Raw genomic sequence first — 24751 nt, forward strand, 5'->3', positions numbered from 1 at the left:
TGTCCTGCACATTTGAGATCTTGAATAATGAGCACAGATGGATATACAGACAGTTAGATACGTAGACAGACAGATAGCACGTAGCCCAGCAGATACATATATCCAGACTCCACCATTAACAGTGAAAACTACTATGCAGACAGGTGTTTACTGACTGAAATACACTGAATACACATTTAATATCATAAATGATATCAAATGTGGGATTGGATTTCATGGAATTCTTAAAAAATGAAGATGAAACTCAATAAAGTGCCTGTTTCTACTGTGATCCTCTTAAAACGAGGAACGGGGAAGACGACAGCCCTTAAAGTAGAGTAGTTAAAACATTAAAAACTAACAAACATGATTAGTTTGTGTGTATTTAAGCGTACGTACGCATCGATGCTCTTGTTCATCAGCACTTTTTCGCTGTTTTATTTGGCTTTTTTTAAGTAAAGCGCTGCTTTTGTATGAGATAGTGCCGTACAAATAAGTGAATTATGAATGGCTGAAATTATTCAATAACCTATCAAACACTCTGTCGGCTGTTTTTTGATGCCAAATGTCAGTTTAACATCCCCGACTGATCCCGGCTGTGATTTAGTTACTCAGTATGAGTATTTATTGTTGATAATCAGTAGAGAATTTATACTCTTCTTACATACTATGTACTGTGTACTCTGGATACCCACCATGCACACACTGTTACACGCTGTGAATTTACTGCTCCTAACTGTTTTATGGCGCTGTGGAAGTTTTCGCAGCCCTTCAGAGAGCGAGGATTAATCTTTATCTGTGACAAACATTTTTAGTGGTGACTTCACTTATTTATGCGGGATTGATTAAATATTTATGTCCTATCTCCATATGTCTTTCCATTCCTCTCTGTTTTGTTTCTCTTTATCTTTCCCTGACTTTTTCCCTCCTGTCCTTTCATACCATACTTTCTCACTTTTTATCCCGTGTTTTTCCATCCTGCCACTTTCGTCTTTTCTCCTTCTTCCTGTCTCATCGTCCCTCTTTCTGTCCTTCTATCTCTATACTCTGTTTGCTCCCCAGTGTTCCCAATCTGAACAGTGACCTGTTTGATCTCCAGCCAGCCTTCATCCCCGCTGTGCAGAGCACTCCTTCAATCTCCACCGCCAACAGTGCCTGGGGAGGTATGCTTACCCACACACCTGCATTTACACATATATGAAGGCGACGGCAGGGTCGCAGATAAAGTCGTGCACAAACCAATTTACGTCTGAGCAAAATGTCTTCCCTCCGGCCAGTCATTCACATCTCTGCCCATCCATCTGTCAGCCGTCCATTTGTCTTTTTATGTAACCCATCCATCCGCCCACCGTCATTCCCTCCTCTTCTTCAGAAGCTAATGTTGCATGACCCAGCTGGTGTCTCGTGTAGGGACACAGTTGAACAAGTTTTGGGTGCAGGTGTTTTCATTGTAAATACTCACAGTATTTTATAACCGCAAGTGTTCAGAGTGCGTTCACACTCTGAGCAGCTCAATAACAAACCAGCTGAGATTCAAACGCCATCTCGGCAGTTTGTCAGCATGGAAAATGTTGCCGTGGCGGAAAATGCTGAGCAACAATGTTGACTTTCACAGATTAGCTTTGCTGTACAGTATAAAAACCCTGCAATTTCTGACACAAGTTGAAGTTTCTAGCTCAAAATTGGCCAGCTCAAATCAAAAAGTAGCACAAAGATGCATTTTGAAGCACTGTTGGCGCGGAGAACTACAGGCTTCATGACTGAGGATTCAACTGAAGCCATTTGTAAAGAGTTTGGTCTGACTTCTGAGTCAGAGCTGCTTCTTAGCTCAAATATCAGCCCATCAGTGGCTCTGACACAGGAGCTGAGATAACTGTCCCCTGTGCTTTGCTAAGAAACAACACAAAGGATCCTTACTTCAGTAAACGTCCAAGGCTGTAATCAGCACAAACACTGATGAAGTGTTCAGTCAGGCAGTAGAAAGAACAAAATCATTTAACATTTGGGGAAAAGCGCTTTTTATTTTTTGATATGACTCTCATCTGTCTGTCAGCCAGCAGCCAGTTAGCCTAGCGTACAGCAATGACTGGAAATAGAGGGAAACGGCTAGCCTGGTTCTGCCCAAAGCGAACAGAATTCACCTACCAGCACCTCTAAAGCGCGCTAATTAACACATGCTATCTTTGATTGGTCAACCTTTACAAAAGCCGAAGTGGAAAGTGGGGGGTGAGCAGTTGCCAAGCAACCAGCATGGACTAAGGGAAGTTAGTCTGCATGACCATGAAATAGTTTGGTGACGTTTTTCATGTGAGTGAAACAAACGGATGCGACATGTTTTTACTGAGCTTTAGGCAGGCTAGCTGCTTCCCCTGTTTCCAGTCTCTGTGCTAAGCTAAGCTAACAGGCTGCTGGCTGTAGCTCAGACAGATGTAAGAGTGTTATTGATCTTCGGTATCGATGTTCCGCTACAGCAAAATTCCCAATAGGTTTAAGAGCAATTTACATTTACATGAAGTGCCAGGTGCTAGTTGGGTAAATCACATTAGAAGACTCTCTATTAATATACCTCTTACTATCTGCCATCTCCGTCAGTTGCAGATCATTGTCGATCACAAATCCCTGTCGTTTCCTGAGGTCGGCTATGGCAGTCACATCATGTTTATTAATAGACATTGTGGTGTACTGTCTGTGTTGTATTCTTGTTTCGTGGACTCCACATCGAAAACCGCTCTCTGAGCCTTCAAACCCTAATCCCCAACAGGGATGTGGATGAAGACTGAAAAACAAAAGGTGCATCAGTGGGTTTCCTCGTGCACAGGCTTAACTCTCCTCTGAAAGCCTGACATTCCCGACAGAATCCCAAGTTACTAAGCAACAACAATGGCAGTACGCTGGAAACTGTAATGTCCATGTTCCTAATCTAATGGGATTAGTTTAGCGGGAGGTGGTGGAATCCTTACCAGAGCAAAGCCATGATTTCCCTCCAGGCTAAATCACAATCTGATGTATATATGTGTGCAGTTATTTAAAAGCTGTGTCAGATAAAGCTATACCAACAGTTATCTCACGCAGTTTAAACATCCAAACAGGGTTTTAATCGGTCATATTTAACTGCATCCCTCAGGAATGGAGAGCCAGCCTCTGCAGCAGACCACCCCGGCCATGACTGTAGATTTCGATGCTGTGTTTGGGAATAAGGCCACGCCCAGTAACAACGGCTCACAACCTGCAGCTGGTAAAGCCCGCTCTGTCTGACTGTCCAGACGGAGCCCGACCGACGGCTCAAACCTTTTGGCTTTTCTGGCAGCGCAAGCGTAGCATTTAACTAACCCTCTGACTAGTTCCAGCAGCTTGTGGTTGTTCCTGTTCCTGGGTGGATGTGTGCAACTTTTTTAGCATAGCCTGTTGTTTGACTTCTTGCATATTTGCTCTAACACAATAACAACAGTTACTCTAACTCTCGCAACTCAGAGATTAACTTAAAATTCATTTTGCTTCTCAAGCAAAATATCATTTTTTCTTTGTAAATTTAAAGCCCCTGAATATGTTCTTGTAAAGTAATTTGTTATAACAAAATTATAATTTATTATAACTCTCACAAATTTAGCTATATCTGCTTCTTCAGGACTGTGTGAGCTTGGTTTGATTAGATGCACTAACAATCCCAAAACTGTCAGATTTGATTTAGATATTGCTAAATCCTGATTGGTGCATGGAAGTTCCTACACAGGTTTGCACTTTCTGCAAATATGAGCAGTTAAAAAGAGCTTTTCCAGATCACGAACCTACAGGAAAATTATGTATCTTAACCGGATTCCTCTCAGTGCTATCAGTCGTCATTTAATGGCCAACCTTTGCATCCAAAGAAAATGAATGGAGCAGACATGTGCAGGAACCCTCCCTCCAACTCCTTCAGCTTCTCCTGTTGTGGTTTCTCGCCTGTTATGGTAACAGCTTTAGACTGATGGCTCTTAAGTGTTGCAGGTCGGAGACTTTGGCTCCGAGCCCTCTTATTAGCTTACTTTCTTTTAACCTCTCAGCAACTGACACGATCAATCTCGGTGCTTCTCAACCTTTTCGGGTCCCAAGACGCTCCTGCAAAGCATACAATTTTAAGGCGTGGTGAGTTATCGACAGCTCCGAAGACGGCACAGCAGATAAGAGCGGCTCCCTGCCGAGGTCATCTGAAGACTATTTTCATCGTGAAGGGAGACAGGATTTCAGAAAGAGGTGCAGGTCTGAACTGCAAGAGCTCAGAGGGAGTTACAGTGTGGGATTTCATTTTCAGTTAAAAGAATAAAACCTTTTTATTGTCAATAAATCTTATGAAAAGACCAAAACCAACAAACAGCAACAATTAATTGATCCTGCTTACGGTTTTCGTTGCCAGGGCCTGATGGCTTCTCTGTGTCGTAGACCTCCATCGTTACCCAGAAACTATTAAAAGCACATCAGTGAGCCACACTGTTGCCCTAGTTGACATGTTCCTTTATTTATTTATTTATTTTTAATTTTATTCACTTTATTGATCCCAAACTGGGAAGTTATTCTCTGCATTTCACCCATCACTGTACTTGAAACACACACATGCACATGCAACATGCAGTGAACACACAGGAGCAGTGGGCTGCCGCATCAGGCGCCCCGGGGTTATCACGATGACCATGGGCACTGTATTTTCTTCTTTTTTTAAATTTGATCCCACATATGCTGTCCGTGCTGCACAAAATGTGTATTAATCCACGACTGTTTTTGTGAAATTTTGAATATTACGAAACGTATCCGGCTATCAGGTTTCAGTGTAAATCTTTGGCCTCACTTTTTATCCCAGAGTTACCTGTTTTCCTTGATGTGCGTTGTCACTGATGCAACATTTAGCTCGTCTTCATCAAGCCGAGGGTGTTTACACAGCGACGCCGCCCATCAGTCACGTTACTGAACATTTGCCAGGATTAATCAGCCGGCTCTTTGCACACCGCACGCGTCGTTCAAACTCATTTGTATGACTTATCAGAACAATATTATCATACAGAAGTAGATCACTGGAGAGAAAAAAAAATGTCAAATCCTCAGCATGAATTCTCTTGTGAGGTATTCCAGTCGCGCTGTATTAATCATTAGGAGTATTAGTTGCATTTGTACAACTGTAGCATTGCGTCTTCAAACATTTGCCGGATTTCTTTCATCTTTCAAATGTTTAAAGAGTCCAGAGCGTGGATTCTGTTCAGGGGCTGCTGAGTTCTGGCTCGCTCTAATCTTGTTTAACCCCGCGGATCGCTTCTGCTCTGCTCGGAGGTAACAGTTGGAGGCTTGTGGCTTCAGTGTGCAGCCTGGTTCTGGCTTTGGACAGACTAACTTCCTTCTATTAATAGTACCTGTGTTGAAGCTGCCACTACAACTACCAATACACCATCTGGGCAACTGGCACCATCTCACAAAAATCCCTGTATGTGTGTGTCGGTGTGTGAGTGAGTGTGCCCCCTGTGTTTCCTTGTGTGTGTGTGTGCGTCCATGCATTGTCCACGTGTTCGTATATTTTAGCGTTTGAAACTGTGTGTCTGCGTCGGCTCGCACGTCGTCTGTCATTTTGCTCCGTCCCATCTGTCTGCTTCTGCTCGTCTGTTTTGTTTGTTGTTGTTCACACCGTTCCCACCCTCCTCCTCCTCCTCCTCTTCCCCCTCCTCCTCCTCCTCCTCCTCCTCTCCTCCCTCCATTTATTTCATCTTTCTGTATTTGCCTCATCGTCTCCCCATCACACTTCACAAGGCAAGAATCACCCAGGCAACTCCTTTCCATCTGCTCCTCCTCCACCTCTCTTCTCTCCCTCCTCTCTCCTTCCTCTGTCTCCTCTGCAAAGTCTGTATTCTTTATCCAATTTTTTTAACTGACATCTTATTGTATTTGTGCACTGATGCACAGAAATTTGGAGGTGTAGTCTCTCCTTTGTTATTATTTTTTTTTAATGGCAGTGCTCAATTCATGTTTGTGTTGCTGAAGCTAACCGTTTCCTGTGATTACTTTATAATGTATTCCTACTTTCTCGTTGTGCATATCTGTTTTCTGTTGTCTCTCTTGGCAGGTCTTGTCAACTGAGTTTATTTATGCCTCTTTGGGATTTCGAGCTACAGATTCCAGATTTTTACATCTGCAAATTGCATTCATTTTAATGTGTTTTTCTCCTCTGTGTTTCCTCTCTTGGTCAGCCTTCTCTTTTAACACACAAAGTAAAACTCACTAAGGGTTATAGAAGTTATCAGCAAGCTAATCGCCCTTTAGTGCTTAGTACCTTTCATACATGCAAATTGTGACGCCAATGTCAGACCGAGTAAGATTATTGTAATGTGACATAAGTCTGTATTGAATCCCACCACATTTGCGTAAAGACTAAAGCAGCAAGAGGTCAAATACACAGAGAGATTAAATGCAGTGTGATTATCATCTCTAATGCATAAAAGAAGAAGAAGAGAGAGATTTTAGATTTTATTTATGTTGTTTCTCTATTTCCATGTCTTCTACGTCCATCATCAGCTGTCCGGGATGCTGGCGCGCTCATTGAGATCTTTTAGCTTTAGCTTAGCGCGATATGATATGAATGTAGCCACGGCAACCAACCTTACCTCTCCCTGCATTTGCAATAATCCCTTATTTAGCAGTAGTCATCATGTAATACATCATTGATATGGACGCATTAATTGAAATGTACTTGATGTTATGGAAGAGCTGGAGCTGCCTTGGTTGGCATCTGTTGTTGTTGTTGTTGTTGTCAATGCTGCATTGCATTGTGGGATATTTGTGTCCACTGTTTGCACACTAAAAATATTCACTGGAAATGTGTCATACTACAGTTTCGTACATACGAAAATGTCTCACATACAGACATTTACTGTGTGAGAATGGAAAGTTTGCAGTAACTAAGGAGAGTGGAGCTTAGTGACTGGGCGGTTCTTTGCCTGATCACTTTAAATTATTAAACTGAAGAGAAAATATTTCCTCAGAGGGGCTGAACGTCCCTCTGCACTCACAGTGGTCAGTAATTAAGGCATCGACAGCAACATAAGTTGGAAAAACCCCATCGCTGCTGCAGCCTGTGACATAACTGAATGTGGAAGCCATCAGAGACATGTCTGACTGGCAAAAAGCCATGACTTCAACCAGCAATGCTACACATTCCATGCCTGAAAAGGGCTTTAGATAATCCAACCTTTTTAAATTTCTGTCACATTTAGTAGTAAGTAGCAGATCCCTCCCTCTGAGTGTTTTGGAATTGAACCCTTGACATGGATTTACTACCTTCCTTCCCTTTGATCTTCAACTCTATTGGCTGTCAAATCCTCTGCTGAAACACCTCAGCTAACACTGATAGCATTATCCTCCCAGTTCAATACATCGCTCTCAGTGCTCGCTTTATCACCTCCTTCTCCTCCTCCTCCCACCCCTGGTTTCTTCTTCTTCCTCTCCCTGCCCAGTGGTGTGTGTGATCTACTGAGAGGGTTTGTTTCTTTTTTTTTTTTTCCCTCCCTCCCCCTTTTTATCTCTTCTATTGCTCTCTCGGTTCAATTTAATTCATTGGGCTTTACTGACACGGTGGTTTAATAAACAAAAAATCACCCACGTTGCCAAAGTGGTTTATCACAGTGACAGCAATAATGGAAACGCCGACAATGGGAGAGAAATTAGAGTCGAGAGAATTAAAAAGATAGTGGACAAAGCTGAGGTTTCCCCCTTGCTCTCTTTTCCACTTTCCTCATTTCTTCTTCTCTAACTTCCTCCTGTTTCTCCGCGTGCTTCTCCTCCTCTCCCCTTTTCTCTCATCTGCTAAGCTAGCAGGAAAAGCGTTTTCTGAATCTCTTGTGTCAGCACCGCTGTCAGACCTACACACTGCTTCCTAACTAAATATTATTCCTCCCTGTTTTTTCCCACCATCAGCTGCCTCTCTTTCTTTTTTTTCCCCCCTTTCTCCTCCTCTGCGTTCTGCAGGGACACTGTACATTCACAGCGGTTGTCTTGCATTCACATCTTGCTTGTTCTTGTTTTGTGGCTTCTGGCTTTGTATCGTTGGCTTGCTACCTGTCATCACTTTATTTCTGGTTGTTTTTTTTTATCCCGTAAAGGTTGCTGGGCAAAGCGAGGGAACAATAATGCATGGGACAGGGGTTGAACTCCTAACTCCTGAGTTGATGCCTTAAGTTTCCCTTCTGTTTTCTAATTCTACTAAATGCACACACATATAAACATATACATGCAGAGTCACACCTCCAGGTCTCCACCAGCAGAGCAATACTGAGCCATTAGCTGAATGAGTGCTGACATGGGAAGTTGTTAACACAGGCACTTACACATGCACGCCAACACAGGAAATTACTCTGTCGTTTGCACCCACCGGCCCTGGACGAACACAATCGGTTTTCACACTGTCGCTCATACACAAGCTCACACATACATGTTAAAAACGAATCACCGCTCGGAGTCGGAGTGTATACATGACAGCTCCGAACAGATAAATCAATCAACTGGAACAAGTGCTGCAAGCTACTGAGTCAGGGATTATAAACTCGCTGCTGATAGAATGAGGCTGCTGTATGACAGTGGAAAAGAAAAAAAAAAAAAGCCTGGGTAGAGTATATCTGCTTTGAACAGGAATCTCTGTCCATGTAAGTAAATGCTAAAAATAGGGCAGGAGGAATTCAATTAACAGCAAGGCTAGCAATGAGATTGAGGTTCGTATTAAGGATGTACAGCTCAGCAATATTCTCAGATCAAAACCATCCAGCGCCGCTTCATTAAAGCGGCTGAATCGTGAATGGACAATTTTTGAAAAGTTTGGAAAATTGGGCTGAAAGTTGAGTCGGCTCTCATTAGATTCAGGATTAAACGTCTTCTCACGGATACTTGGAAATCAGTCGCCCCTCTCCTCTAGTTTCCTCAAGCATCAGTCTCCCTCACTATGTATTCAGTTTATTGCAGCTACAGCTCGGTTAGTTAACGAGCTGCTCGCTAAGCCCCGCCCCCCCATAGTTACTGTTGCTATGCCTCTCAAGCTTGTTTTTACACAGTGCAGCACAGTTGCAGATTTAAGCCTTGAAATCCTTTCATTTTAAACATAAGTACATGAAAGCAGGCTTCTCTAGCTCGCTGAGTTGTTTGAAAAGCCTTTATTTTGGTTAAAAAAACAATAAGGCTTGAGGATTAGGATTAATCAATGTGTTTGGCGAACAGAACTCTGTCTAGGGTAGCATTGCCTGGAGAAACTGGGAGTCTAAACGTCAGGACAGAGATGCTAATGCTACCCTAAATTCTGAGGACCAGCTACCACACAGTGCATGTGCTAATTGTGAACATGGCTTTTTAATGTAACCTGTAACCACAAAAAATAATATAGATAGCTAATGAAATGCACCTTGGAAGTGTTGTTTGGTTACTTCCGTAGCTAGTAGGGGTTAGCGTTTAGCTATTTTACGTAAAAACGAACTGTTGAATGCATTCCTGACGCTGTTTGTGGCTTTCGGAAAGAGAAAAAAATAAATGCTGCATATACAGAATGATCACTCTTACTGCGTGTGGAGAAATCCAAAGCTCGACAGGCCTCTGTGCTTAGTTGTAAAGCTGCGATTGGGCGATCAGCACATATATAATCAGATATCTGTCTGTACTTCATTGCTTTCTCTCGCTGTGTGTCTGAATGGTGCACTAACCTCTTTCTGTCTGCGTGATGATGTTGTTGCCAGTTTTTTCCTCAGCTTATTTTACATGCACAAGTTCATTTCTCCTCCAGGGTTCGATGCTCTCGGCGACCTGCTGAAGCCTACAATCCCCACGCACACTGCACCTCCTCCTCCTCCTCAAATGGCCATCCATCCAGGAGGAAAGCTGCTAGCCAACGACCTCGACTCTTCTCTGGCCAACCTTGTGGGCAGTGAGTGTCCAGACACGAGCTCACAAAAAAACACTTCACCAGTTACAGTATCTGTTAAAGCTGGACTTTACTGGTTAGACATGTGTGTGTTAACATGTGATACAGCTTTCAGTGTGTTCATACACACATCAAGACCATATTTCTTTTCGCTCATATTGATTGAGCATACAGATACGACGACACACTGTTATATAAAGACACCTACAGCACAAAAGGATGTTTTTCTTACTTCCTTTTGCTTGTTTGATGGCAACATTACCTGTTTCTTTTCTCCCCCTCCCCCTTTTAAACTGCACATCTCCCTTCATAGATAATTTTAATTCAACACATCTGGATGTTGCAAAGCAGTGATTATGCAAGAGATCAAAAGATGAAGTAAAATCAGAGAGGAAAGGCTGAAATACCTGCTTTTCATTTACTCTCATTCAACTCTGATGTCTCTGTGGTTGTGTCCCTCCTCAGATCTTCAGTTTGGTGGGACCCCAGCCAAGAAGTAAGTGTCTTGATTTCCGACGATGCCTTTGTGTTATGCTCGTAGCCTCGGATTTACCCAGTGGTAAAACAAATACACCTCCCTCTTACACCTTATCTGTGCTGCTGCCAGTCTACCAACATATAACTTTTACTACTTAAAGTCAAAATCCGATTTATTACCAAGTATTCAATTGCTTTTAACTGCGCAGGTTCTGTAGAGTGTTAATGGCGAGATTCACTTTTATGTTTCTGTCGTACTTGCAGTATGGTTAGTCTTTAAAATTCATGACGCGCCTCACAGGGAATATAAAAAAAAATAAAAGAAGGGAAAAAGAAAGAAGAATCTACAAGTAAAAAGAGCAGATGTACTGCATCTTCTTTTTTCTTCCACTACATGGTTTTGGTGTCGATTGAGAAATTGGCCTCGGGTCGAGCAAGTGAGAGAAAAAAAACAACAATAAAAGCCTGACGATGTGTTTGTTTTGCCGCGCTGCTCGCCCCTCTCCAGGCCAGAGATGCATTGGAGCCAGCCTGGAGAGAAGAAGCTGACGGGAGGCCAGAACTGGCAGAATAAGACCATGTCGACCACACAGTGGGGCCCGGCGCCCATGGCCCCACAGCCCATGCCTGTACAACATGTGGTGAGGAGACAGAAACGCACACACGGGGGCAGAATGATCGTACAGCCTGAGGATTTGCTCTGAAATGATCCATCAAGGTGTCTGAAAGTCCTGCAGAAAAGTCTCAGAGGATGATGCCAGTTTTTTATACCTTGGATCTTATTTTCATAGTAGAGGCGATCATTCCTATCAGCAATAACAACATTTAACAATCACGTTAATGGCAGAAATCTGTTAACGACGACACATTATGATCAAGAAATGTGGCAGGTCAAGAAACACAAGCGGTTAGCTGATGCAGATCAAACAAGATCAAACCAAACTCAATTACCTTTACGTACCACCCTCCAAGCTCAGCGTTCACCCACTGTGCTTAACACAGTCTTCCTGTGTATTATTACTACCAGAATTGTGGATTTGTTCACCTCCAAACAAACGGGTTTAGATAATCTGAGTAAACCGTCTGCTTGTCGGGATGCTCGTGTTTCTTGCCCATGTAACTTCCTGATGTCTCTGCGCCAAGAAATGATCAAAAAACGACAAAAATAAGTGGAAAAAAAAGTTGCGAGAGATCAGAATTATCCTCAACGAGGATCCATCACAGTGTGTGTAAATCCTGGAAACACCTTAAAATGTGTTTCTCAGGCTTAATTATTCCTCTTTAAGAGTTACATCACATTTTTAAATGTGTTAAATATGTTCTGGCTTCTGACTATATTGTATTAAAGGAATAGTTTGTCATTTTGGGAACTTCTAAGCTTGATAAGAAGATCAATAACACTTGACTCTCATGCCTGTCCGTTAAATATGGGGCTGCAGCCAGCAGCTGTTTTGCTTAGCTTAGCATGAAGATTTGATCACCAGCACTTCTAAAGCTCCTTAATCAACACGCTATAAGTGATTTTACAGGGGGCTACACACTGGACTATTTCTTTGCTACAACCAGCAGCCGGTTAGCTTAGCTTAGCTTAGCATAAAGGCTTGAAACAGAGAGAACCAGCTAGCTTGGCTCTGTCAAATGGCAGCAAAACCTGCCTCCCCGATGCAAGACTGACCTCGATTGTTTCTCAAAATGTCAAACTCTTCCTTTAGCGGTTAAAAATCAGTGAAGCCGAACAGAACGTGGTAATTTTCACCTTTCTGCCGACTTCAGGCGCAAAGTGAAAGTGAAGGAGCTTCCAGACACTTTGCTAATGAATCTGAAATCGTTGCAGCGCACATGCTGAATGCTGGACTGTGTGCATGTCGTACTTTGTTGGGTCCTGTATTTGGATGGAAGTGCTGGTGTGTGTTGGCTTGATGCAGTATATAGCTGCCTGTGCATGCTGTGTGTGTGTGTGTGTGTGTGTGTGTGTGTGTGTGTGTGTGCGCGTGTGTGCGTGTGTGCGTGCGTGCGTGCGTGCGTGCGCGCGCGTGCGTGCGTGCGTGCGTGCGTGCGTGCGTGCGTGCTGATCTTGGCAGCTCCTGATTGTCCTCCTGATCTCCGGACAGCAGTTTCTGGCTGACGTGGACAAACTGTCACTAACCCTCCGCTTCCTCTCTTTCTCCCTTTCCCCCCAATATCTGTCTTTTACTCTCTCTCGCTCTCCTGTTGGTCTTCCCCTTCTTTCTTTCCTCTTCACCCCTGCTGTCATTCACTCTCATCTCTCCCTTCCTGTCCCGCTCGTCCTCTTTATGCATTTCTTCCGCCTGGTTTTGCACCGTCATCCACTCGTCTTCCTTCCCCTCTTCGCTCGCGTTCGGTTTTATCGCGTCTCTTGTTTTGCGTTGTCATCTGCTCGTCCTGTTTTTCGCTGCTCTGCCTTTGACATCTGCCCGTCCGGATTCTGACCCCTCGTTCTTTTTTTTCCACTTGTTTTATTTCCTTTACTTGTGGCTGTTGGTCCTCCATTTTTTTGCCTACGTTGTCGTTCTTTTTTTTTTTTTACGATCTCTCTCATCCTCACACCGCCTCCTCTCTCTCTCTTTCTTTCCCTTCTCTCTCATACCTTTTTTGCTCCCCTCTTTCATCATCCCCTCATTTCCTTGAATTCTCCCTTCCACCCTCACATTGTCACTTTCTCTCACCCTACACCCACTCCTGTCGTTTTCTTTCTATCTCCCCTTCCCCCTCCATCTTTCTCTCTGTCTGTCTCTTGTCTTTTTTCCTTGTTGCGTCCTGATGCAGAATGGAATGTTCTATACTAGTTATGTAAGTACTTATCCCTGTTTAGTAAAACAAGTCTTACTGAGCTGCTCAATGGCTTCTATAATGTGCTTCCAACATCCCCTCTCGCTGTTTTCCTCCTCATCTCTTCCTCTTCTCTCTTTCTGTCTTGTGTTTTTTGGAGAAACAATTTTTCTTTTCTCTGCCAACTTCCATAAATAACCTCCTCACCTCTGAGCCCCTGGCTTTTGATCTGTATTAGTAAACTGTCTGATACAGGAAGTGAGAACAGGGAGCCCTTTGATTTTTCTCATTGTCAACAAATCCCAAATGAAACGATAGTATTTCCTGTGGATCCGAGCCCGTTCCTCTGCGCCACAGACCTCTACATTTGTCCAGAAACTATTAAAAAACATGAGTTACCCTTGCTGTTGCTCTGTGGTGACATGTTTCTCATCACAAAACACACTTTATTTTCTTTTCCAAATACACTGTCCTGCTGCTGTAAATGCTGTTGAACAAAGTCCCAAACAAATGCACCGTGTACTCCTATCTGAGTGACCATTATTAAAAACTACAGTGCTGAGCTGTTTGAGGATATTATTCAGCTTCTTTTAACCCCTTGAATTCGCATCATACCGCTTTAATCCACATTGCAGCCGAATCGCGCTGCATTCCTCTAATTCCGGTTTGTGCGTATTCAACACACACCTAGGAACCTTTTGCAAGCGTTGGTTTCTCGTCGGACCGGTCAAAGTGAAAACTACATCCGTTGTGTTGTTGTTACAATGTAATGGTTGTAAGCCAATTTTGTGGCTGTTTTGATGAAATAAATTAATTTTGAATGGCTTTTATGATGCACATTTAGGAATTTTATTGCATTTAAGCATTAACACCTGTTGTCGCTAATTTGCATCATACCTAAATTTATATCTATTGTATGTGCTCCAGAAAAATTAACAAACTCCTCATAATTTAGGCTAAATTTGAACGCAAAAACACAAAGAATAAATTTTTTAATATAAATCTAAATAAATTCAGGCGTCAAGGGGTTAAAAGTTGACTCAATTTTAAAGATTGTGGCAGGAATGAATGAGCTTTGGATTGAGTGCCACAGACAGTTTTGGTGTTTTTATATAGAAAGAAATATAGAAAGAAATATAGAACCTCACCAGCTTTATCCTTAAAACCAGTACCATTTACCAACATGACTAAACATGACAAAACAATCTATTAGCATTCTTCAGAGTCTGTGTCAAAACCCAAAAACGTGAAACTAATGTTAAACCATCTAATTTTGGAGACGTGTTATTGCCCCTCACTGACAAGTGCAGAAAGCAAAAACAGACATTTCCAAAGGGAATTAATTCAGTAGAATAATAGAAAAAAGAGGCAATTGTTCTCTTAGCAAAACAAACCAAAACGTCTTTTTCCCTCCTGATTGGCACAAGACAAAAGTCCCAACATTGTGTGGTCAGCAGTGAACTGCATCCTGCCTTCAACGTACATTTAGCAAGACAAGCAAACACACACAAAAAAAAGGCATTGGCTTTGACGACGAACAAATAGAGCTTAGAGAGGGGAAATATTAATAGAGAGGCTCGTTTTTGTCCTTGAGAAAGAAAATCTGTTGTCTCTAGCTGCTGCAAATGTACACAAAAAACAGCAGACATCATAAGCCGATAACATAATGAGGAAGTCATCGCGGCATGTGGCAGTCATATATAAGACATCACAGGTAGCAGAGCGGCGAATAAGTAGGATGTCATGCATCATGCACGATAAGTAAAATTCCCACATCTGAGATTCTCGCCAGAAGGGCAAGGTTGCAACGGTCTGTGCTCGCTTGATACTTAAAATGCCAGCCAGAAATCCTCCAAAGCCTCCCGCTTATTTAACCTTCACTTAACCATGCAGGTCATTTTAAGATCAGGAGTCTGACTTTGCAGAGGAAGCACAGAGAGAAGAGAGTTGCCTTTTTAAAGGGAATAGCGAAAGTTCAGCTCCGAATCGCTAAAACTCGGCATTAAAGATGCGGAGAGAAGACAGAGATGTGAACACGCAGGAGGAGGGAGGCACCTGAGAGACAAAAACAGGGGTAGACGCAGCAGGGGAGAGGTTGAGCATAAATAGACAGACGCAGACAGGCAGGTGAATGTAAAGCATGATGCGCTGAAAGACGACAGCTGGGCTGAAAGACAGATGGACAAAGATGCCGATGGAGAAGGTGTAGTGGTGCGTAAACAGTGTCTCACCTGCTCTGTTTCTCTCTCAGACATCTTCTCGTCATGCTTAAAAAAAACAAAGCAGACATTAAAACAGACGGAGCAGTTCAGCTCAGAGACAGATGGTTTGCCGCTTAGCTCGGGCGTAGATGACGGTTCAGTCGTTTAAATCTTAAATCGTGGTTTCAAATACTAAAACCGCTGAGTTACAAGTGTGTTACTAAGTGAGCCGTAAACGCGTCTGACAGATAAATCAAGTCTTTTTGGCCTGAAATGGATTATTTTTCCTTCATCTGCGGCAGCTGGCCGGCTCTGCTGCTACAAGAGATCAGATTGATCAATGGTTGTGATCAACTTTCACAGGCTGCTCCCTGGAGGCAGGGATGGAAAGCAATACCCGATAAATCATATTGATAAACTCCTGAGATCAGATCAGACCAGAAAGTTAGATCTCTGGGTGGAGAATCACTTCCTGTCCAGTCTTTTTCCAAATTCCTCACACTCCTACTCCTAATTTTTGCTGAATTAAACATGGCAATACAAAACCTGTGTCAGACGAGGTAATGCATCATGCTGTCAGTCTATCACAGCATCACAATGTGTAGCTGTTAAAATAAAATAGCTTTGAATATGATCATCATCTAAAAAAGCTGTCAAACGATGACTAATTCTCATTAAAACACAGTCTGCGGTGCTCAGTTCATGAAGATTATACCAGTAACAATGTCCTATATAAGCAGCAGAACATAGTATTTGAAAAGCTATAGAGCCTTTTTTTTATTGTATTATTGTCAATAAATAAAGTGTGTAAGGGTGAGTTGTGTTGAGCTAATTTCACAAACTATCGCCATAAAAAGACACTAAATCAGTCAAACCTGAACCCACAGACATGATGCACATGTTTTTAGATTCATAGTGACTTACACTTCCTGATAGTTTCATTATCTCAGATATCCTCTGCAAATTAAAGCAAATAAATCCACTTAAATGTAGAAAAAAAGATGCTCCATGTAACACCAGAACTTGCCTGAGAATCCTCCCATTTTTAAGTTTGTTTCAGTGTCAGAGTAATCCAGTGTTGGTTGTCTGTACTTCCATGGGAACACTGCACACGGGGATGGCTAACAGCTAATTTGGCATACTTTTAATCGTTCCAATTTGCCAATCTGAACAGAATCGAGCTAAAAACGTCGAGCACGTGTTACAGCCTGCAGACTGCCAGGCTGCTGTTCGCTGCCTCAGTTTACCTTTTCAGGTCTGTATCGACCGCTTAGTTTGTTTTTATTCAAGGCGCCAAACACCAGAGACATTAAGCTGCGGTAATTCATAACATATAAAAAAATAAAATGCAATGAAACTCTGAGGGGTGAACGTGTGATTTAGTGCTTTTCACAGCGTGTAAGGAGGAAGTCAGTTTTTGTCAGGTGTGTCGTTGCATAAGCAGCAATTAAAGGATAATGCTCATGTTTTATTTTTCCACGTAAAGAGGCTAAACCCACCACTGTATTGCCTTGATTAATGTAATCCATCATTTGACGTAAACTGCAAAGGTGATATATGATTTCACACAGCTAATTACTGTGGTTACTCAAATCTTGTACGTTTTTTTTCATTCATGTGTGCTGTTATGTGCTCCAGCATGAGATGTCCAACTCTGGAAGCCCTTTTAATATCTCTGCAGTGATTGAGGCGTTGTAAAGTCATGCTAAGAAAAATGCCTCAGTTGTCTCATTTACAGTGATGGATTAGGTCTGTGAAGGCAGCAGCGTGTTTCTGCAAGCTGTTTTTAATGGGTTTTTGAAAACAGTGGGAGCTTGCTGACTCCTGGGCGAGCAGGACGACCCGCAGCAGAGTGCAGCAAATACTGTACAGTTATATGTAGTGGTGACAGGGGTCACATCTGCCAAATGCTTGCAGGTATTCTCAGCTCCCACTGAAAAATGCAGATCCTTATTTGTTATATATGAGAGAAGCTGCCTCTGCGATCTGTACCTGTACAAACTGTGAATGCCCCGCAGTTGATAGATAGCTCATCTAACATATGAATGTTAATACTTGTTGCAGAGTGTCCGCTGCATCCTCACCTCTAATCTCGCGAGCTGATTTTCCTCCGGGGACATTCGCCGATACCGCACTGTAACGTACGACGGACACCCGGTGCCATAAATTTTCCAATGTGTCGAGCAGAAATCGGCCCACTTTGTTGAGGCAGCGCGTGGGTTGTAAACGACGGCTACAAATTGCCCGTCACGTTGAATTTGAGGCCCATTGAGCCGTAGTGGATTTGATTTGTGAAGTAAGGAGGGCAGGGCTAAACGCTGCACTACTGAGCCACCCTTTTTAAAGCCGTGGTAATGATTGCTCCCAGTGGGATTCCACTAAGTACCTCTGCTGCATGCTGTGTTGTCGCGCTCCTAATGTGTACACACACACACACACACACACACACACACACACACACACACTTTATCAGCATTAAATGTGTTCTCCATGCCCATACATTAGACTGTGTATTTTATTTACTGTGTTCAGAGTCAGACATGTCTGATAGAGACAGATGAGATGCTTGTCAAAGCTGAAGACACCAAAGTTGTATAAATGGTTTTCAGTCAAATCCTTTTTTATACCGTAGGCACCGCGGTAGCTTTCCACACACAGTGTGCAGGCTGACACAAGCCAAAGCCAGGGCGTGTTTTCTGCAGCCACCTCTGCTTTGAGTTGATTCCTGGGTTTTGCTCCTCCTCTAGGCTCCAGCTCCCATGGCTTTTCCCATGACCACACCGCAAGTGCCTGTGTATGGAATGGTGAGTGTTGGAAAAACAGCGGGGCTAACTGAGCGAACTCGCTAACGGCAGCTACAGTTAGCAGCAGTTAGCGGTAACTCTGGTACTTTTTGTCTTGTTCTGTCCGACCAACAGTCCAAAACCAAAAGATATCCAGGTTGCACTTTTATGAAACTGAGAAAACACATCCTCACATTTTTGAAAGCTAGAACCAGCAACTGTTTGGCTTTTTGCTGGATAAATGATTCAAAGGATGAGTTTTTAATCAAAATAGTTCCTGGTTTGTTTGTTTTTCCTCAGTTTTCTTCAATTAATCAACTTACAGATTTAACTCTAATTCAGAATATACTGAAAACAGTCTTGTTTTGCTGTTTGGTTTCTCACTTTCTCTTTTGTCTTTCTATCTCCACCCCCTCCTCTCTCTCCGTCTCCAGGTCCCTCCCCAGATGGGTCAGATGGGCGGGGTACCAGTGATGGCTCCTCAGCCAATGATGTATAACCAGCCTGTTCTCAGACCCACCAACCCCTTCACACCCATGCCGGGGGCCCAGGTCAGCTATCAGGTGTTTGTGCATTCATACACGCCAATCAATACCTCTGCGCCCGAGAGCCACATTAGGTCAGGGATGCTGTCACGAGTGTGATTTCTGTTCATGCAAAACAAACCAGTGTCAGCTTGTGTAAACCGTCATCACCAGTTGAACACGCGCACGTCTTTCCCGTCCAAAGAAACTGCAACTGGAACATTTAAGTGTGTTGTAAGAGGCAGAAATCACATTCAGATTTTCTGTTTCATTCCATTAGAAAAAAACAGTTTCAAAGCCCAGTTTCTCTTGCAGGTTCAGTGCACACACTCAAAACAACATCAATCATGCAGTTATACATAATAAATTATGTGGAGCCTCCTCAAAAGCAACAGATACAGACAAACACGTCAAGGAATTAAGTCAGTAAATATAAAAATGAGTGAGAGAATGATCAAAGTAATACAGAAATGATGACCAGGTCAACCAAAGAACGATGTATGTAAATTCCTGTTGAGACGTTCTTTGTTGCTCGGTAACAAAGTCATAATAATCACAATAAACAATATCCCTGTTTTTTTTTTCACTCTTTAGATGCAGTTTATGTAATCCAGTCAGGGGGGAAGCAGAGTGCCAAAAGCGACAAACAAACAAACATCAGAAGAAACACACAAGAGGAGCGATCAGATGGACGGAGGGATTATTTGATCAAGCTAAAAACGACTGAGAGACGGACAGACGACAAGATAACCAACCAACGCCAAAAAACAGGCCGGAGAGTGGAGGAGAAGATGGCCGAGCAGAGGATGGAGGGATGGAGGGATGGAGGGAGGCGGTGGGGAGGAGGTCGTCCTGCCTGGTCGTCGTCTGAAACAACTTCTTGCGTGCGTGTGTGTGCGTGTGTGTGTAGCTTCTTTCTGTTATACTGTTTAAATCGATGGAGTGACGTTTCAGGAGAGGGAATAAAGATGAGAGAGAATGACAGGAAGAAAGATGGAGGAGGAGAGAGGAGAGAAGAGGGGATTGAGGAAATCCTACCTCTGGTTTTCAGTCAGACCGAACTCGTCTGGCTGCTTGTGAGAGTCTCTGCTGCAGAATTAGCTTTATTTCATACTGGTGCTATTTTGTCCCCTCCGGGTTACCGTCCGCCTGCAACGGCTGCTTGGGAGCACTTAGGAGGGGTCAAGTGTTTGTTTAGTGTGTGTGGACGGAACAAAAATGTGTGTTTGTGTGCGCACAGCAGTTGTTTCAGACAACGCCTTTACAACCGGCCTCCTCGCCATCCCCTTTGGTTCGCTGTCTGCGTCCACGACCGTCCAATCAGCGAGAGTTTCAGAGGCAAACCTTCCCAAGTCCCGTAATTTTCTGCTCTGTTGGGATATCTTTGTATTTTTCAATCTGTTTTCTTCTGCGGCCTCCTCGAGTGTCACCGGGGCTTGTGCAGCAATTTGTTGAACCCTTTGTTAATAGTAGGTGAGCGTTTGTTGTTATGGGTTTTAAGCTCAAGTCTTTGTTACTCATACTGCATTGTTTTCTTCTCTTAAAGGTACAGATACACACAGAGAAACGGGGTTTAGCGGTGACAACATGCTAGCATGGTACATAGTCGCCATAAGGCCTGGTCATGGCAGAAAATGGCACAGCGAAGTTCATCTGCACGTCTCTGATGGACGGTGACTGCTCGCAGGGATATTTAGCAAGCTACTGTAGCTGGCAGGCTAACCTAGCTAGGAACATGCAAGCTAGTTAGTCACATTTTCTCTCTTAGCGTCTCTCCATTTCAGTGTTGTTTACCTTCCCCTGCTATTTTATTCCCAAGATTGTACATCATTCAATTCAATAAAGAGTTTTTAAAGCGAGGAAGCAAAAGCTCGCTTAGCTAGCTAGTGTAGTAACTCTCAGCTAGCAAGTTTGTTAGCTTGATAGCTAACTGGACAATGAGTTCCCACTGTTTGTTGAAAAAACAAAACAGTATTTTGGTGTACAAATCATTCATCCTTTGTGGAGCAATTTTACTCCAAGGTGGTTAAACAGAGCATGGTGGTGCATCACAGCTAATGCTACGATAGCTTCCTCCATCTTTGACTCTCCGTTCCCCCAAAGGTTAGTACACTTTGGCTGCTATTAAGAAATTTGTGTTTTTTTTTGTACTGAAGAGACTGCAGAGTGTTAATTAGCACCATTAGCCTGCTAGCCGTCTGTTAGCACCACGTTGACCTGTGTGTATCTGTCCCTCTCGTCTTCATCAGCTCACCAACCAGATTCAGACATCAAAGGTTTCCAGAATAAGAGCTTTTTCATTAGGTACGCCCTGTTAGCAGATCCACACTGTGTGCCAATGATTGACGACAGCAGCACTGACTGAGTGATTAAATGTTACTGAATCAAGCTGAATTCACTTTAAATTGCACTGAATCAAAGTGAGTGGCTGTAAGTGCGACCGTCTGCGCCGAGAGCCAAGCGGCGCCGAACTTTTGGCATCGCCCTCGCCCCGCGGTTCCAGGAAATTTTGGGGATCAAATCTGACTCGTGTAGGAGGTCGTGGCCATTCCTCAGCCAAAGCATCCGTCGCCGTGAGTTTGACTGTTGGCGTATGCGCGGATAATACATTTTGGTGTGCGTTCACGTGTGTGTGCTTTCACATTAATGTGTTTGTTTTCCATTGAGGGCTATTTCTGAGGGTCACGTTGTGTCGAAGGTCGAGCCAAATTTGGAGCCAGCGACCTCGACGCGAGATGCGCTTGTTTTTGTTTTTTGTAAAATCAAATTTTGTTGCGAAATGCGCACGCAAAAAAAAAAAAAAAGAAGAAGAAATGTTTGCACTGAAGTGACTATCCTGCCGTAATAGAGCTGTGGAAAAAAGAGATTTGAAGTTTGTAGAAATTGTTTGGGGTTTTACAATAAGACGTTTGTCTGATCGACCAGCCGCTGTGGCAGGTAGCTACAAATTATTTTCCTGCCATTCTGACAATGAACTTGAAACTTTTTGTAGTCCCACCCCCCCGGTCCCAGTCCAGTGTCTACATCCCAGTCATCAGTGATGGTTCAGTCGTATCACGCTCATCATCCGCTCTGCTATGAAAACCTCTAGAATCTCGCTTCAGTCTCTCAACTCTGTCTAGCTGGTCTATCTCTAGGATGCTTTATTAGCCTGCTTCGTCACTGTTTGGTGTGTAGATATGTAAAAAAAAAATTAATAGTAATAATATCCAGTTTCTGTCTAGATTGTCTGCCTCCGCCCATCACTGTCGCTGTTGGGTCGATATTGCTCTTAGACGCTTCTTGTCGCAGTCTTGTGTTAGCTTAGCCTCTCGTCATAGTATCCTCCGTATAGAAGACCTCCCGCAGTAGGTTTCCCACCTCCTCCTCACCTCTGCCAGTGTCCCGTAACTCTAGCTCTATTATCTCTCTTGGTGTCTCTGTCTTTTAGCTGTAGACGAAACCTTTCGGAGGCTCTCCGGCTCAGGCTTTGTGGTTCGCTTTCCTCCCGCTGTTAGCATCGCTCCAGCGTCTGGCAGATAAGCTCCTCGTCATTTTTTCCCCCGTGTCGACCGCATCGGCCATCTCGCCTCTCGTTATGATGTCAGCAGCCTATAAACGGCCTCTGATTGGACTGTTGAACCTAGAATCAGATGCTCGGGATATCCAGGTCTTTTGTGGCAAGTCAGGTCCAGGATGTAGTCCAGCGGGGTTTGGAAATGAGCTTTAGCTGAATGCTAGTAGATTTCGGCAGCAGCTGGAATGTTTCTCTGCTCAATTAGCCACTTTGACAGTCAACCAGCTGTTGTTCAGGTGTTCAAATAAGGGAATCCACTAATCACACGATAAAACAGGCACCTTTTTGCTTCTGGATTCAAACTTGGACGCTGTTTTCTTAATGTCTGCGCTTTGGCACCAAACTGAGTTCCAGTTATGGTTCTTTTATTTTCTGGGACAGCCGTCGAGCCGTCTCTGATCCGCGTTTGATGAATTGGCACTTCGGAAACGGGAGCCGTCGCGGCGGAACCGATCCAGAATCAGATCATCGTCGCCTCGGATGTTAAAAGCGACGAATCGCGGCAGGTCGAGCAGCAGATGTGATAATTCCTGATGTTTGCAATTACCTCCTCAGAGTAGAGGCTGGTTTGGCTCGGAGTGTGAAGGACAGTGGAATCGGTGCCAGGTGGTTTTGTTTATTGGCGGCTTTGTTGAAATCAAGCAGTTTGAAAGCTGTTTGACTCAGCCCAACAGTCTCTCTCCCTCTTGGTAACTTTTCCTTCTTTCCGTTTCTTGTTCTGTTTTGTAAAACTTTAAATTTCTCTGCATGGAATCCAGCCCTGCCTGTTACGAGGAGGTTTTCTTTGTCTGTGTGTCTCAAGTGGTTTGAAAATGGTCGGATTTCGGCGGATAGAAGAGGAAACTGCGGTTTTTGGGTCTCATAAACTTTACTGGCTCGTCTCCTCGGCGTGGACGCAACTGCCAGTAATTATTACAGCTTTATCATGTAGGTAATTTTGTTACGGTATTTATCCAGGGAGGAGTTTGGCCGAGCATGCGGGCTCTTTTTCTTCGGCGACTCCCTCAAATTCAGACGCTTTCTCACATTTACAGCCGGGAGTTTCCCAGGACGGCCGCGGTTCCTTGACGTCGGCCGCCGACCCGGCACGTTTGGGATCAGACCGGGGCGACCTTGCGGCGTCTCTCGACTTTAAAAGCTGCTGCCGCGCCTCTGCATTGTTGTAGCATGAATCTAGGTGAGGAAGGATACACGGATAAATCTTGATGTCATATTAAAGTGTCTGTTTTCTGCTAAGGCCAAGTGTGTGAAGCATTGGGAGAGCAGGCGCTCCTCTGGCGAGCCATCCCTCGCTCTCTGGGGTCGAGGAGTGCATGGTTGTATCCTTGTCGATGTTTGTCGTCCTTTTTTTCCAAAAAAAAGCATGATGTGACAGTGATGGTGGTGATGAAGATAAATTCCCTCCTCTTGTTGTCCCTGTTTTTGAAACGTATCGTCTGTCAGGCGCCCCCGGACGAGCCGAAGGGCGCGATGGATCACGCTTCGTTGACCGTTCGTTTGCCGTCCGTGACAGCGGGCTCATCGGCCGCTGGACTGAATCCGAAAGATGTTTGTACTGTCGTTAAACGAGCCGCTGTAGCAAAACGGAGCGCCAAACTTTTTGTGTTACCTCTCCCAAAGATGTCACATTTTGTTACTCGCAGCACACGGCAGATCCGCCCTTTGGATTCTGCACCGCTGCGGCGCCATCTGCGGGCGGCCACGCGCGCTGCGGGCGCAGCGGAGGAGCAGCTCAAACGCCCACAAGGTGGAAAGGAACGAAACAAAGAGAGAGGCCGTTTAACGGATCAATTTCCTCATTTTGTCAGTGAGTCGGTGTTGAATCAAAGATCTCTCGTGCACGTTCTGTTTTTTCTACATCTGTGTTTTTTGGTAAGAACCCTCGGATTGCTGCCTCACTATTCTGTATATAGAGAAACACACATTCACACTCACGACACAGAGCTTAAAGACATACTCTCATAACCTGCAACTGCATTATTTTGCATTTACTCTTTATTTTTCTGAACCTGAAAGATATTAGCGTTATTACAGCAGTATATAGGTATGAATACTACTCAGTGGGGACGGGCTAAACAGACAGACGATGCAGATTTCGAGGGCTGCAGACCTCCCTGTACATCAGGATCAGCCATGAATTCTCAATGATGCCAAATGTTTTTTGAGCAGAGTACACCTTTTGATCTGTCTCTCTCTCTCTCTCTCTCTTCTGTCTCCTCCCCCCATCTCTTTGTACATTTTTTTCTATTTATTTAAAGCAGAAATATATGGATTGTATCAAGCATGGAAAGGCAAACAAGTGTCACAGTTGACAAAAACCACAGGCTTTTATTTTACAGCAGTATATTTGTTTATTCTAGGGATCTGTTTTCTCTCTCTCTCTCTTTTTTTTTTTTTTTTTGGAAGAAATAAAAAGTCATTTTCCATTCCTAACCGATTGTCTGTGTTTAAGTGTCGGCTGCTCGCAGCTCAAGCTTGACGGCTTGACGGAGAGTCCATCAAACTTTAAAATGCGCTTTAAAGTCTGAGAT

General features: G+C 43.7%; 1 protein-coding gene across 2 annotated transcripts in view; it reads left to right on the forward strand.

Annotated features, from left to right (window-relative positions):
• The window catches only part of si:ch211-200p22.4 (phosphatidylinositol-binding clathrin assembly protein), a 76774-nt gene extending 55279 nt beyond the window's left edge, over positions 1-21495 (forward strand). Inside the window, exons 12-19 of one of the 2 annotated variants that reach the window (XM_041965501.1) lie at positions 1042-1142; positions 3104-3214; positions 9752-9892; positions 10355-10385; positions 10875-11007; positions 18105-18161; positions 18575-18703; positions 19259-21495. In XM_041965501.1, coding sequence (XP_041821435.1) covers positions 1042-1142; positions 3104-3214; positions 9752-9892; positions 10355-10385; positions 10875-11007; positions 18105-18161; positions 18575-18703; positions 19259-19273 — 718 coding nt within the window. In that variant the 3' untranslated portion in view covers positions 19274-21495. The remainder of the gene's footprint in view (positions 1-1041; positions 1143-3103; positions 3215-9751; positions 9893-10354; positions 10386-10874; positions 11008-18104; positions 18162-18574; positions 18704-19258) is intronic. The other variant, XM_041965502.1, reaches the window with a different exon arrangement.
• Positions 21496-24751: the final 3256 nt, after the last annotated feature.

This window comes from Chelmon rostratus, chromosome 23, assembly GCF_017976325.1.
Source record: "Chelmon rostratus isolate fCheRos1 chromosome 23, fCheRos1.pri, whole genome shotgun sequence".
NCBI classification, from domain to species: domain Eukaryota; kingdom Metazoa; phylum Chordata; class Actinopteri; order Chaetodontiformes; family Chaetodontidae; genus Chelmon; species Chelmon rostratus.